Genomic DNA, 15941 nt, shown 5'->3' with positions numbered 1-15941 from the left:
AAAACGGGAGAACAGAGAAATAAGTGGACATAACCACAAAACTGGATGTGATTAATCACTGTTAGAAGAGGTCAATTCCATCTTGACAATGGAGTTAAAAAGAGGTCTTCAAGAAAAAGTACATGTTGCCTATTTGATTACTACTTAGACTGACAGATTATTAGCAGGCAGCATTTCCAGCCATTCTTTCTATTCTTAAGATTCGTTGGTTTATCAGGTACTTGTTTTTCATTTAGATTTTGTTTTGGAATTACAGTTCTTTCTCGTTCCCTGTACTTGCTGAATGGCAAAATGGTACATTTATAATGAAGACTTCTTACCATGTGTGTTTTCTAAGATCAGGAGATGACACAGTATATGTACAATTTCTTACACAGTGCTCCCAAGGCAGTAACGGGAATTGCAACTTTAAAGAGCCTGCTTCCCAGAAATAAGAGGTCTATTCAGTGTGTACTATTAAATGGACCTGTATTTTTGCCTCATGCAGCATAACTTTGATAAAAATGCTTAGGGTTTTCTATCTTCAAAATGTAAAAATATCAGCTAATTTAATTTCCTAAAAGTTTGTGAGGTGCCTACTGCATTGACTGGTAAATTCAAGTTTTGTGGTTAAGCTAAGGGAGAAGATAACTCAATGTTGAATCCAGAACTAAAATTCAGGAAACTTTGCATATTTTCCCTGGTGTTCCAGGATGGCACATACCTTAGTGCAAATGTGACCTAAATAGGTGGCCTAAATTAAACCTGAGGCTCCCATTTGATTGCCATCTACAAAGAGCACAAAAGACATAAACAAAGCTACTAATAAACACCATTCTTAGTTGGTGGTCTAAGCAGAGCTGCTAAAGTGGAAATACAATTTTAGTCTCAAGTTAGGACTGACACACAGTAGAAAAACAATGGAAGGGAAAATTGACGTTGCTACATTAGCAGAGGACTTTGGTCTCTAGGGCTGTCAAATGCTGAATCACAGAAGATTGAGATAGAAGAGACCTATTTAATCATCCTAGGTGGGGATGTAGTTGGTACTTTGCCAAGAAAGAATACTAATCAATACCATAAGCCTACTTTTTCTTGAATTTTCACTGACATTAAATTCACATGCAAATAAAGAAGAATGGTAGGGAATCAGTTTAGATTTATATCTCATCTTAATATAGTTTAATGAATATTTGAAAATATGGAATACAGAAGTCTCCATCTACTATTACTGATGGTAAGATACTGGATACCTTTTCCGTGTGACATACAAAGTGTAAGTGCATAGTAGATGAAACATGTACAGTGAGCCCACTTGGTGTTCTCTAAGGAAAAAATCTTTTGTTCCTAGTGGAAAGTGATGTTTTCCTGCTGAGGTGCTTAATCATGAAATGGTTTGGATTGGAAGAGACCTTTAAAGGTCAACTCATTCCAACCCCCTCCTGTGGGCAGGGATGTCTTCCACTGGATTTGGTTCCTCCATCCAATCTGACCTTGAACACTTAATTAATTAATATCATGCAACAGCACTTCAGAACATAGCATTCATAGTTGAGCTGAAACAAAGTATTTCAAAACTGTTTTGCTCGTCATCCCTCAGGACCACAAAAGCCATTACCTTGTTTAGCAGAATGGTAACCTGTGCAGGTAATTCGAAAGCACTAACTGGAGTTCCAAAGTATCAGAGCCCAAGGAATTATCCCAGACTGGGGTTGCTGATGGATCTTGCTTGAGTATGAATTGCTCATCTGGTCACAGACATGCATTACAATGTCACTGTAGGAATTTGTGCTGATCGGTTGAATTTAATGCATTGAAATAAGTGGCATTGCTCCAGGATTAGTTTGGTCCAATGTGTATTTTGAAATGCCATAAAGTTTCTACTAAGGATCCCACTCATCTTCATACTTAATGCTATGCTGACATATTTTTTATTTTTACTCCTCAAATGGACATGTTTAATAAGAGCTTGGGTCTTCAACCCTGACTTAGGGTGGGGGGTAGGGGAGTGCAGAAAGGTTGAATTTTAGCTGCCAAATATTTTAATGAGTAGATCTTTCAAACTGAATTTCAAAGTAATATTTATCCGATCCTCAATGACAACATCAATAGCAGAAGCATCTGGCCAGCCAGATGCTCAAATAAATGAATTAAAAATCAAGCTTAACTCAACGTTTTATTAAAAGACTAAGTGGTAGTATCACTGCATAGATATTAGAGATTTTCAGTTCTCCTTCTATTCCCATGGGAAACAGGGTGATAGATGAGAGCTGCATCACATCAACATCACATACACACTTGAGTAGTGCACAGAAAATATGTATAAAAACAGCCTAAATCTGGCTTGTGATGAACTGCTGCTGCTGATGCAGAGAGATGCACTTATTCTACAAAGCCAATGCTTTGCTTCGATCTCTATTCAATGACTTTAACCAGAAGGATCATTCAGCAAAGACATCTCTTGGAAATATTACACAGAGCCTACAGAAGGATCCAATTTTCTCTTGCTTGCATTGCAGCAGGGGTATGTGGGTACAGGGAAGAGCAAGGAAATGGAAGAGGCTTCTCTGAATGCAGCTGCAGAACAAAGGAAAGCTGTTCTGGAGGTTTGACTTTTTGGCAAAAAGTACTACAAAAGAACCTGCTAAAATATTACATCACTGGAAAATTCTCCAGAGACTAAGGATTTTCTTTAAAGTTAAACATAAAATAAAGCTCTGTGTACACAGGCAGGGAAACCAGTGCTCCCTTCTTCATAATAGAAAAGTGCAACATGGCAAATATTGCAGACCAGAAAATATCTGCTGAGCCAAAAGCAGGTTTGAATTACACTTTTCCATTATTTTTTTTTTACACTTTTACACTTTTTTTTTTTGGGGGGGTGCAGGGGGCAGCATTTTCTAGAATTATTTTTCTTATTTATGGTTTTCTTCTGAATTAAGGTATTTCCCTTTCTCTCTCTCGCCTTTTTTTTTTTTTTTAAATCAAAGTAGCCTGGCAGCCTCACACCACATAGTTACAATTACATTTTGCTGCACACAGCATTATAGGATCCATAGGGAACTCCACAGCAGTGCCAGAATCCACAAGGAAAACATTAAAGGAGCACCTTGTGGAAAATGAGAAGAAACGATTGATGAGATTCACAACTGCCTACCAAATTCTTGGATATCAATTCCCTTTGGAAACAGCAGAGAATTGGGCATCCCAACCTCTGAGACAAAGTCCCAACCCATACTTTCCATGCTGTAAGAGCATCAGCCTGCTCAATACCACATGTTACCATGAATTGGTCGTTGTTCTATTTTAGTATGATCCAATTTTCTAAGACCATAAACTAGCATGCACTTTCAGGAGCACTGGAACTGCTGAATCCTCAGTGGTGGTTTGTGCATTGAGTCTCTAATGTCTAATAATGCATTTGCCTCTTCTGGAGCTCTTGTGCTCCAAGATATCCCCTCTACCTTCAGTTTCTAGGAACAGGTGAGGTCCCAATTAGTGCCCACCTTTCCCTCTCTGTGGACACTAATTAGGTCTCCTCTCCTTGACAGAGCTGTCTAATTTCATTAGACCTGTAGGAGTTTAACATTCTTGAGACTCTTCTCTGACAGATTTGGTTTAAATAGTGACTGACAGACAGCATGTTTGCATAAGCTTTGTATCATTTGTAGACAAGGCTAAAAATACATTCCTGAAAGCACATCTCCAGTCCTCCTCAAGCTGTGCATTGGGGAATCCAGGCTTTGGAGCAGCATCCCCAACACCTCTATCCATCCCACGAGGCAAAGGACCAGGCAGTCTTGACTGATCTGACTCTGCTTCTCCATCTCCCAATATTTGCTCCATACTGGGATGCAGTAAAGGTCTCATTCCTTCACCATGGGACTTTACAAGATCTTTCCATTGACACTAAAACACCTCTGACAATATTCCCGTTACAAAGCAAACTGCAAAGCACTGCAGCAGTTTTCCTGCTCCTAGAGACATCCGTGAAGAGGGTGGCATAAAACGCTTCCAAACTATAATAATTCCTGAGAGTGAAAAGGAAGTAGCACGTACTGAAGTTACTGATGAGGAACACAAACACCCATGCAGGAATGAGACAAAACCATTTTACAGTCTCTGTAAAAGCTGTAGGAAAGAGATCACCAACAAGAAAAGTTAGGATTGGCTGAACTGCTGCATATTCTGCTGATGGCTGCTGACAGCTTCACCAGGGAACCGCAGGGAAGCGAACCAGTGCTGGCTCTGCTGCCAGCATGTCGCTCCCACAAAAGGTCTCTGTCTGCTAATTTTAACTCCTCTGAATTACTGCTCACATTAGCGCAAAGCTGCCTTCTTCTTGGAAGTCTGCAGGTCGCTGCTGCCCACACCTCTCTGAGTACTGCAGAACAACAGGTCTGGTGGCTAAAAAGCCCACGAAGAGCAGGCACCAGCCTTAAATGAGCGCTAGCATGGGAAAGACCAGAGCGAGCAGCACAGCAAAGTGTGTCCCAAACCACTTCTCTGCCACTGAAGAAGAAGATGGAGAAAATGATACTTTGCATAGAATTAACATCAGGTTGTAGTGCCCACTGGCTTCCTCAGCAGTGAGTGGCCACGGGTTATATCCTAGCTTACAAGGGGGTTTCTCACTTGTCTCCGTCACCTCAGCTCCTTCTTCCAGGCAGCTAATGCTGGTATAATCAACATGCAAAAGCCATTTAGCAAGGAGGAACAATGCTGATCTAATCCCCAGGTCGAGGGCTTGGACAGAGCCCAGAAAGCAGAGCGAGGCAGCACAGCTCTACGTGAGGCAGCTCAGGGGATGGGATCGAGCCCAGCCCTCGAAGGTGGCTCCTGCATCCCAGGGCTGGGATCGTACCTGGGGCCACCCCTTGGTGGAGTTAGGGCAGCGCCTGCCATAGAGCAGTGAAAGGCTTTGTCTACACCTGATTTGGGTTCAGGAAATTCAAAGGAAATGCACTTCTTCAAATCTGCTCTCACTTGTCCTTTACGAATGGGGGTTGTTTTGCTGTTTACCCCAGACTTGGAGAAACTCAAGCAGAATAGTTCCCAGCCCTGAGAGCCCTGTTAGAAATGCAGTCACTACAGTCAGTGTCACCATGAAAAGGCAGCTACAGTTTTCCCAGTACCTTGGCAAAGCTCAGACCCCTATGCCATCAACCCCTTGTGATGCCTTGAGGAGGCTCAGCAGATGCTGCTGCGTGGGGTCACCATCCTTACAGGAGATCTCTGTTTCTACATCAGCTCCCCTGTGGACATGCCTTTGGCGGGAAGTGCTGCCACAGGTATCTCTACCCCTGCTCAAGGCTGCATTGATGGTTTTTAGGAGCCCTCCAGACCCTTCTGTCTCAGTGAGGAACGACCATTTTCTGAGGAAGAGTGAAGCCAGGTGTGCTGATGTTGTGAAGCTATGGCTTGGCAGCAGTAGCCTGTGGGCTTCCTATTTCTTGCCCAGTGGACATGGGAAGATTGGGGCTGTGTGGAAGGACTCCACTCACTGCCACCCTTCTGGTGGCTCTGAACTCCCAGCTTGAACACGCTGCCTGCGGTGAGGAGAAGCAGGGGCAGGGCAGGGCTCTGAGCAGAAAGGGCCAGACCAGTAACACCAAAGGGCAATGGACCTGAACAGGTAGAGACACTTGCTCTGCTGCTGGGGAGAGCACAAAGTAAACCAATGACCTTTAATTTCATCAGATTTGTTCCCCTTTGAGCCTTATCCACTGACTCTGCTGAAGAAGGCATGACTGAGCTCCCACTGGGCTAGAAAAGCAGCGCAGCACCAAGGAAAGGAACTTCTCTTCCAGACCTATGCACTTTCTTTGTATATTAAACTTGGCCAGCAGGGCTACCTCTGCAATCTGAAATCTTCAAATCAGCAACCCACTGGAGAACCTTTGTGTTGGAGACATTAGATGAACCAGAAAGAACCCAACATGTAATTGAAATCTCAGCATGAGCTTACATGGTTGGCAGTAAGAGAAAACTGGACACACGCACACACCTAACTGTAAAAAAGAACAATTGCCTTGGAGATAATTCAGGAACAATAAATGAAGGATTCCTTGATATTAACTGTTTTCAATTGCAGATTTAGAGCCTAAAATTAAGCACAGTACATTATCTATGAAGCTCTGTATTGCGCTATGTGTGTTGTTCACCACAAAACCAGCCTGAAAACACTTGCACAGTTATCCAGCTGGAAGACAGAGCAGGTCTCAGCAGCAAACAGAGCTAGAACCAGCCTGAGAGTACTCCTGGCTTCCGCAAAGGGCAGAAGAATAGAGGACATTTGCTTTAGATCCAGAGCTTTGCAAGATTATTCCTTACACTATCCAGAAAACAGCAGCAGGCAATGAAATCAGGAAGTTATTTGGAACCTGATACGGAAAGCCCCCATTTGCTTTAGCTTTGGGCTGGTTTTCAAAAAAAATCTGGGGATTACAAATAAACAAACATAGGAAATGAAAATTTTGTATCTATTTGGAAAAAAAACACACAGTTTTATATAAAACACTGTCAGAAGAGATATTGAGAAGCTATCACTTTCATCCCTCTGCTGCAAAACAGGAGCACCACCAATACATGGGTCATTCCTCATAAACCTTCCAACAGGGTTTCCAAAGCTGCAGATGCCACAGCAACCTGCTGCATGCTTCATTTATTTTATGTGTTTTTAACCTCTTTCTTTTTGCCCTATTTGCCACGTACATCTGGACCATTGTTTCCTATAGCTCAGTTTTACATACTGGATTGTCATCATATGTCTTTATTTTCCCTCTTGTTAAACTAAGCTACCCCAACACCTTCGATCTTTTCTCGTAACTCCTTCTCCACAGTCTTTGACTGCTGTTGTTGCTCTCTCTGCATTTCTAGAAGCTTTTGGTCATCCTGGAGCTGTAACGACTTATTGCAGAATTTGACATCAATTATAGACACCATCCAGCTATCTATAAAATCTATAAAATGTCACAGCCCAGTTCTCAGCAGGTCATTAACACAGCTGGCAGGAGACCAGAAATTCTCTTTTGGAGAGCTGACTTCCAACAAAAGGTGAATGTGCAACTTGAATGTGTAACCTGGTCCTTATGTGGTCTGTAAGTAGACAGACACAAAGCAGGGATGTAGTCAGAAGCCCTTTGAAAGGCCACAGGATGAGACCCCCAGCCATTTCCACGTAGGCTCCCTTGTCACTAACAGCCGGTGACAAGTAGCAGCATCATGTACCAATGCCACGTACAATAGAGGCTGGATGTGAACTGGCTATCAAGTGGTGAAAGGAAAGGCTCTTAAATCTACTGGCATTCATGTCAGTTATATACTCCTAATGAACTTCTTTCTCCAAAACACTTTTTTTTTTTTTAAATCAAATTATGTCTGAAGCAAATATTAAACCTCCATTAGCCTCATTAGCTTCAGTTCACTTGTTAATGTGGTATTTTGATGCAAGTGGATGGAGGAATAATTATCTCACACGTGGCACCAGATATTTAGTTACTAAAATTATTATGAAGTCCCTGGTGTTATTTTTAAAATACACGGATATTTTTGTAGATCTACAACAGCCTCCAGCAAAAACCATCCTCAGAAGCTTCTTTTGTGCTGGGATTGTGTCACAGAAAGTAGAGCTCCAGGGTTTAATACCTATCAATCAACAAAACGAGTTTCACACTACTCGTGGCCAGAGGAGCTAATATACACAGTACCACAGGTCATGAGAGAAGAGCTTAAAATAAATCCAAGAGAGGTGAGTATTGCCACATTTTTCCAACCCCTGTGCTGTTCTTTTAATTTTAAAAAGCCCCAATCATTGAACTAATTTTTAGAGGCACTTGTGTTGTTTTACTGATCCTAGCACCTTTAATCCAGCTCAGGCAGCTCTGACAAGCTGTTCAAACACACCAGGCTGTCCCTTGGAAACACTTTGCTACTGTTATGAGTCCTGGATGTCCCCCAGAACTGGGAAATACTTGAGCAGGTTTTTAAACAGAGGACAAATAAAAGTAGATATCTTTAAAAATACAGGCCTCCAAGGCATCTCGGTTTTCCCCCTCTGCAGAGAGCACACAGGACTGCTTATCTTGGCTCCAAAACAGACTGATGTGTTCATCCGGAAGATTCACTATAGCTGACAGAGAACATTTCCTTCATCATATTGCTTCGCCATGTGGGGAGATAACTCAAGCTAATAATATTCTGTCTCCTTGTTATCTTCTTATAGCCTATGCATAACTTAATTCTTAATTCCAAAGGGCTCACAGCAGAGATCGGCCTGGTGCTAGTTTCATTTACACACATATAAATCAAAACTCACTCTACTGGAATAAATGGCTCTACGCTAGTGTTAAAAAATAAAATCCTCAGTGAGGTCAGAAAATTCCCCCTTATTGAACTAGCTCAGCTCCACTGATCATAAACACAATGCTATCCCAGATTCAGTCATGCCCTCCAAATTTCTAAACATTTCATCCCATTTAAATTTGCATGTAAATGGGAGCTATCCTGATTCACAAGAAATACAGCCTCGCCTATCCAGAAAGCATTAGTGCAGATGTGAAACAAGCAGAAAATGGCAGAGCAGTAGGGACCTGGCATCCGTGGCAATTATCTTTACTTCTAATGAAGAGCGTCTTAGTTTCTTGCTAATCAGACAGGAGCACTTTAGAGAAAAGGACCTCTTGGTATGCCTACAAGCATACCAAGCATACGCTGGTATGCCAGCGTACAGCACCAAACCAGGACCGCCTTCGTTTGCAACACCAGATAGCTGCTTGCCTCCTCCTCCTAGTTCCCCAGACTGCAGGATCAGGACCTGAAGTTCCTAGATCTGAAGTCTCACCCCTGCACAGCAGTCCTCAGCTGTGTAAGAAACCCCACTGAGTTCGGGCACCCGCCTGGCCGTCACTGCTAGCTGTATGAAAGCACTCACTATTTTGCTCTAACTCAAGCAGACATTGCTGCTTTCAGAAAACCCACATTATTATTCTGTTTCTGAAGAAGGAATTACAGAAAGCTGAATCAGAAACTTTGAAAACTGCTAGTCAGGCCCTGGTTTCACTTACCCTAAGCTATCATCATATTTCATCACCAGCCTTATACCTGCTCCCAGCAATATGCCACCTCTGCCCCTGCATTAAGATACAAAACCAGGGTTAAGTGACAGATAGTATCAATGTAGATAGCAATCTGTCTCACTCAGAAACCACTGCAGTAGGAATAAAGAAAGAATTATTATACTGGTGTCAATAAGATAAATTACAGCTTTTTTTTTTTCCCCCACCAAGAAATTCTAGTTTTCCAACCAGCAGAGAATCTCTCTCCCTTTCAGCACTCCGAGCATCAGACTAGTTTCTCCTGACATCATGCCCAGAGTCTCGGCTAATGAAACTGTTTATTTTGTGGATGGCTGATGCAGTTATTCATTACAGCAGTCATCTTGGAATAGATAGAAACTGGAGCCAGTGATATGAATTCAAATTCACTGCTGTTCCTTACATTTATTTGTTTCCAAAAAGTAAATAAGTTTGAAAGCTCTGCTGGTTGACCTAGTTAAAACTAAATGTTTAGGGAAAGATGAGTTTTCAGTGTTTTCTCACACTGCATAGTTTACACAGTCCCATGTGCCAAACCCTCAAAGTCTGTGATCACTTTTTCCTCCCACCACAGTGAGTTCACAACCGCAGCACCAGAAAAAACAGGACTGGGAAGAACCTAAAAAAGTCACCTGCTGGTTTATCTCTTCTCCCTAACATTTATACCCATGGTAGAGATTTTCATATAGAGCTGTGGAGGTTTTTAAGAAGAGATAAGGTGGTTTATTCTAGTGTTTACCATTCCTATTTATAAATCTTTTCCTCTTGTCCAGCTTAAACTGTTCTGTTAACTTTCTCCTGTTCTCTAGGCTGAGCAGCCTCTGCCCTTTTAATCTTCCGTGACAGGCTGCTTTTGCTAGACCTCCGATCTCTTTCTGCTCCCCATCTCTCAGTGTCTGATATCCCAAACAGGAGGTAGTACTCTGGTTAACAGCTCCAAAATACCAATCTGCAAGTATCCTGGGGAAACCGGTGAAAGTCCTTCATGAGCAAGTAGTCAGTCCTTTACAGATTGTCATGATGGGAGGCTGTACTGCAGAGGAAGAAATAATGTCTGGCATAACTAGAGACATGTCCGTCAAAGGTGTCAAACACCACGGCAGAACAAGGCTCTGCAGTGGGGGGTCACAAGGGGGAAAGTTTTTTTTTTTTTTTCCATATTTATGGGTTTTGTATTAGCTCCTCTAGCATGTACCTCTGTTCCCCAACTTCAGCATCACTAGAGAAAAATCATTGCTGGACTGATTCACAGCGAGGCAACCAAAAGTAGCATCAAAGACTGAGCTAATCTTTTCAGTTGTGTGAGAGTGGGGAACACAATGGGTGGATCTTGATATTACTGCCATGCAAGGAGGAATTAATAGAAAAGTTTGACATACTAGAAGGTCATTTTAACTGTGCAATTGCTTGCAACCCCGTCTCTGAGGGAAAAGAGGCAATGTCATATCTTTGTACTTGCAACCATGCAAAGGATGATAAAATGTAAAGGAGCAGTTTCATTACTGGAGCAGCTGGAGGGGAATTGCCAAGCCCTGGGATACAGACTCCCAAGGAGTGACCTACTGCTCTCCCAACTCCACAGCATGTCCATAATCTCCCTCACAAAACAGTTGAAAATAGAATTGGCTAGAGAAAAGGGGGGGGGGGGGGGGGGGGGGGGGGGGGAGTGAAAGGAAAAGCAAACCAATTCAACTTATTAATAAAAGCTTGATGAGCAAAAGTCTACTGCAGCAAAAAACGCATCACCTGAGGCCGTGTGAAGTCCTATCAATATGAAGTAAACACTGGCGGATCTGGTACATGTGGTTTCTTTTGCCCTTAACTCTCTGCAATCTCCCAAAACAGCCCTCACTTTCTTTCTGTACTGAAAGCAGGAACTTTGATTTCTGTACATCACACATTTAAGGAACTGAGTGCACTTCTGAGACACTTACCTCCTTATATCCAGATACAACCAGCCCTCCATTTTCAGATGTTAACTTTTCACTCTTTAAAATAACATAAGCATTATTGAATGGGTTATATCCCACATTTTAAAAAATAAGGAATTCCTGGGGGTGGCACAGGGTGCATCACTAAAACCCTGAGCAGCCCTTCTCAGCCCCTCACTCACCCTGGGGTACCCACACCTCAATACCCAGTGTGGTGGTTATTGGGTAAGGATAGTGGACAAGCCTGAAAACAGGGACAGGAAGCTGGATGAGGGTGTGCATAGCTTTGTACTCTCCAAGGCACTAAACACTGGCCTAGAAATACCTACCTGGGCACTGAGCCTGACAAACCGTCTCCTGAAGCTTGCTAAGATAAATACGCACTGACAATAGACTCATCTTCCAGCATCCCTGGGAAAGGGATGGGGACCTGCATGTTGAAGGAGGGGCATGGGGACTAATGCCTGGAAAGACGCTTTCTAACAGAGCTGGCTTGCATGCAGAGCCATTTGAAGTGCCTCTCTTTGCAAACTGCCCCTTTTGTCCACCCACTTTCCTTCCTGAGCCTGGAGAAAGCTCAGGGAAGTGCCAGTGCCTCCAACTACTCCCCTGTTTTTCCACACCTCTAGGAGAGCTACACAGAAACATCAGAAATGAGAGCAGCTCCTCGTTGCTGTTACGAGCTGGGTTTGCAAGCCTGAAGTCCAGGTTTGCAAGCACTGCCTCTGCTCTTGGGGACTTCTGTATTGCTGCTTGTACGATAAAAACCATCAGAACATATGCAGAAGGAGGAAGGGAACACTTTTGTTTCTCTGTCCCAAGAACTGAAGGTACTAAAGGTTAATACTTGGAAATCAGCAACTGCCAAGAACAAGTTCCCCACCCATCCATCCACATTGAGCTTTGAAGTGTTTTCTTTCTAGCTTTACCTTGGCACGCTGGCCAAATAAGTCACAAGTTTCCGAAGGTCTTCCTGCCTTATTCTGTCATGATTGCTGCGGGCTGGGAAGGTCAAGACAGGACCACCTCGTTTATCACGGCCACCTGCGGAAAATAAAGGATTGTTAGAAAATCAGGCAGGAAGCACACGTCAAAAAAACTATGTGCACTGAATTGATAAACATAAATTAAGGCACATTCAAGAGCCTGCGCACTCTTTGTAGCTTTCATGCTTGCTTAATTGAGGAAGACATGTTTGCATTTGTTAGAGTGCCAAAGGAAAAAAAAAAAGAGAAAAAACACCAACCACAAGGAAATTTGCTACTAGTTTTTCTTCTGGCTTTCACCTAATCCCATCAAATCCAGCGCGACTGGTCAACAGCAAGAAAGTGAAAATATTTGTTACCCAACGAGCTGCATCCCTCATTGCCAGGCAGTTTATAAAGTCCCACCAGCTGGATGCAGCGTACCCCCACCACGTTTATGCAGTCAGACATACTAATCTGGCAATTCATTAGAAACTGAAGTTCTGATTAAAAGTTTGTGCCTGTGTTTTCTATTTAGAGAGTGTTGTTAGCAATTGGAGTTCCTTTTTTTTTTTTCCCCTGTAGTTTTCCTGTCTTAAAATCCACTCCTTTTAAACTGCCGGTGTCTGGCACCTAATGCTTTACAGCAATTCTCAAAAGAGCCACAAAGGAGTGGTTCTACCCTGAATTATACAATCACAAATATAGGGGTGAATACAACGTATTCTACTGCACCTCATTTGTTTCTCTGCTGTGAATAAAGTTTAATAAGCTTGTAACAGAAATCTAGTTCCTTGTGCAATGTTTAGTTCTTCCTTCATGTATTAACACAGGGTTTTTTCAGGAGCTGTGTGTTGTCAGATACGTGTTGGCATTGTTATCTAGGAAAAAATTCGTATCAAAACTACAGTTCAAAAAGCTAGCACAGAACTGCACCTTGCCTACAAGCTGTAAAAAAAGCAGATCAATCTTCACTTTTTAATGGAAAGTATAATCCCTTTAAGAGAAATATCACTTCTGACAAAGGGAAATCACGTGCTTCCGCTGAATTAAATTATCTGGCCAAAAAGAAGGAAAGCTATGCACGGACACGTGCACCTCCAGCACTCACACACACTGCGTTCTCTGTTACAGGACGCAGGACACCTGCACTCCGTGTGGCCGTGACTTCTGCAGGGGTCCCAACCACCACGGTTTGGTAGGAAGAGCCCTGGGAGGCTCTGCTGTAAGAGTAGGACTGGCATGAGAGCTTGGAAAAACACGATCCTAGCTCACCACAGGACAAAGAATTGCTCTGAGAGAATTTAGATCAGGACTCAAGGAGGTGTCTCATATAGCAGGAGTTCCTGCAGGTGCATATCAATCTGGTGACATATATGAACATAATCCTGAGGCACAGCTTTTCCACCTGACCCTGACTACAAGACAGAGGTTTCTTGTAGATGCAGCTCCCAGCTGACAACACAGGCCCTGTTCATTTTACTCTGAAAGTGCCCATTCAGTTGATGCTACGATAGGTACAAGCTCACTTTCTAGCACAGTGTCTCTCCACATGATCCAAGTCATGCAGAAGCAGCTAAAAATAGCAGTGTTGTTTTGTATGTATATATATTCTATTTCTTTTACAAAATTCCACGGTCTAAGAGTTTTCTACAGCCCTGCAGGCTGTACAGCTCAAAGCCTGTCACATTATAGATAAACTTCATCTACACAGATATAGATGCCAATGTAACCCAGTGTTACACTCCATCTGCTTTGAAGTTCCTGTAGCTTTCAGTGGATGCTTTACACCCAAAGGGCAACACCTTCCAGTTTTTCAGGTCACATTCAAAAGGTACAAACAGAGAGGCAAAGACAAGGCGACCTCTTCATTTTGAGCCCTCACGCAGCCAGGGGAACACGTAGAGTACAAAAACTGCCCTGCCTCAACTCCACCTAAAGTTGTGTGCCTGATGTTTGCCCTTGGCTGACGGTGGGCAGTGTGCTGCCCAGCACTGCAGGAAATCCTCTGGGTGATTTCTCAAAGGCACCTTGCTGCTTCCAGTTAAACTGCTTACATGGGTCTCTCTGCAGCAGCCTTCAAACGGCAGAGCCTCTGCTGCAATGAGCACACCACAAACGCTAGGAGGATACAAGGGAATTTGGTCTCACCTTGGCTGATCCACCCTCTGCCACATGGCACGGGAATGGGAGTGTAATGTAAAAAAGGATTCAATTTACAAGGAAGCAAGCTCATTTTTATTTTCAGGCCTACATTTAAGCATAAAAAAAGTCCTCATTTCAAGCACATTCTCCCATTGTTGGGATTATTTCACACACCGTAACAAAGCCGAAACCATTATATCATGTATGATGTGTCCAACAGGAAAGCAAGCCAGCCTATAGAATGGCAAACCAATATTGAAATTAAAGCTGGTGGGAAAGATTTCTTTCTATTTTTTATTTTTTTTTTTTTTGACACAGGAAGGTTTTCAAGGTTTTGAAACATTTCCCATCATATCAAGATGTAACCAAGGCTTTCAAAAGTTTCCAGATATTCACTAGAGCAGAGACATGAACTTGAATTACATCCCAGAAGAACACACTACCTACTACTTAGTCAGGCTCCCCCTCCTCCTCCAGTCCCAACTATTTTAATATTTCTACAAAGTGAAAAAAAGTGCTAACAGATGAGATCAAGAGACATCCAAGCACACAGTTATAATCCTCTCCCAGGATATGAAACGCCCAGAAAGGGCCATGATCTTCCCACAGCCCAGCAGCCCCGACCACTCCAATGCTGCCTGTTCACCTCAGCTTGGTCATGACCAGAAATTGTGTTTGGGTTCAGGGACCCCTTTCCCAGCTACATTTCCAAAGTGAGCTCTGAAAAAAAACAAAACAAAAAAAAACCAACAACAAAAAAAAACCACCACCACAACTAAATTTTGGGAGACTGAGAAAGTTCAAAGGGAAAATTCTTGACCATTTTGCTGATGGTAATGGAAGGACTGTCAGCTGCAGAAAGGGAAACAGAGATAAGAACATTTCTGTCCTGTCTTTGCTTCAGGACAAAACTTCTCCTACATAAGTTCATCTGAACTGTCCTCAGGAGAGCAGGATAAATAAGGCTTGCACACAGTCAGAAGTTACCAGGACAGACCAGAGAAAATGGGTTAATTCTCTTTGGAGGAGGAAGGTTACAAGATGACCCAGATGGAGTTTTCTGGAGAATGGAAGGATAAATAAGTGCCTGGAATGATTCCTTCTACTCCTGTAGCACAGCAAAACAAGAAATGTGAGTTTTAGAAACAAATGTGATAAAAATCACTGCTCTATGCTTTGAGTAATAGGGTGAAAATATTATTACAAGTGCATTATACATATTAAAATCCTTCACTTATTTCCAATAGTTTATGAGCAATCCCTAATTTTTATGAATGCCTGCACTATTTACAATTTTATGAAGAGCCTGCGTGACGAAATGTCAGGTTTCTTCCAGAATCAACCACAATGTGTTTAATTCACCATAGGTCCTGCAGAGTCCAGTAACTGTGGTTACTCTCTTAATACTAATAAAATGTACTTTTTCTGTTGTGCTTCATACCTGCAAATGTCAGCTTTACCAGACAGACTAAACAGGATGGTCACACCATCTAACGTTAGACACCTGCCATGCCTATGTTAGGACCCTCATCTCCTCTAACAGAGCATCCAAACAAGGAGTAAGAACCACTAAAAGAAGAAATTCTTTTTGCATTTGCTCTGCAGGAAGTCTAATGTCTCATGTATATCTTTCCTCTTCTCTACCATTATCTCTTTTTTTTTTTTTTTTTAACTGAAGGAAACATTGAAGTATGGTGAGGGGAGGAAATTCACCCCAGATCTCACAGCATGTCACTTGAAGAACAAGGAGTAGAAATGAGGTTTTCTGATCCCTAGTTTACTGTATTAGGGCTTTATAGTACTTAGACTAAAAGTCAGCAACTAGA

The 15941-nt window shown here is 42.5% G+C and overlaps 1 protein-coding gene across 26 annotated transcripts in view; it reads right to left on the bottom strand.

Annotated features, from left to right (window-relative positions):
* KALRN (kalirin RhoGEF kinase) overlaps positions 1–15941 on the bottom strand; it is a 502153-nt gene that overhangs the window by 317472 nt on the left and 168740 nt on the right. For all 26 annotated transcript variants that reach the window (XR_014586048.1, XR_014586049.1, XR_014586050.1 and 23 more), the window contains one exon: positions 11935–12049. Coding sequence is in view for 21 of the 26 variants with exons in the window: in XM_083841888.1 (XP_083698014.1) it covers positions 11935–12049 (115 nt within the window). In the remaining 5 variants the exon portion in view is untranslated. The remainder of the gene's footprint in view (positions 1–11934; positions 12050–15941) is intronic.

This window comes from Anser anser, assembly GCF_964211835.1.
Source record: "Anser anser genome assembly, chromosome: 6".
Classification (NCBI taxonomy): Eukaryota; Metazoa; Chordata; class Aves; order Anseriformes; family Anatidae; genus Anser; species Anser anser.
This window is presented reverse-complemented; position numbering and strand designations above follow the sequence as displayed.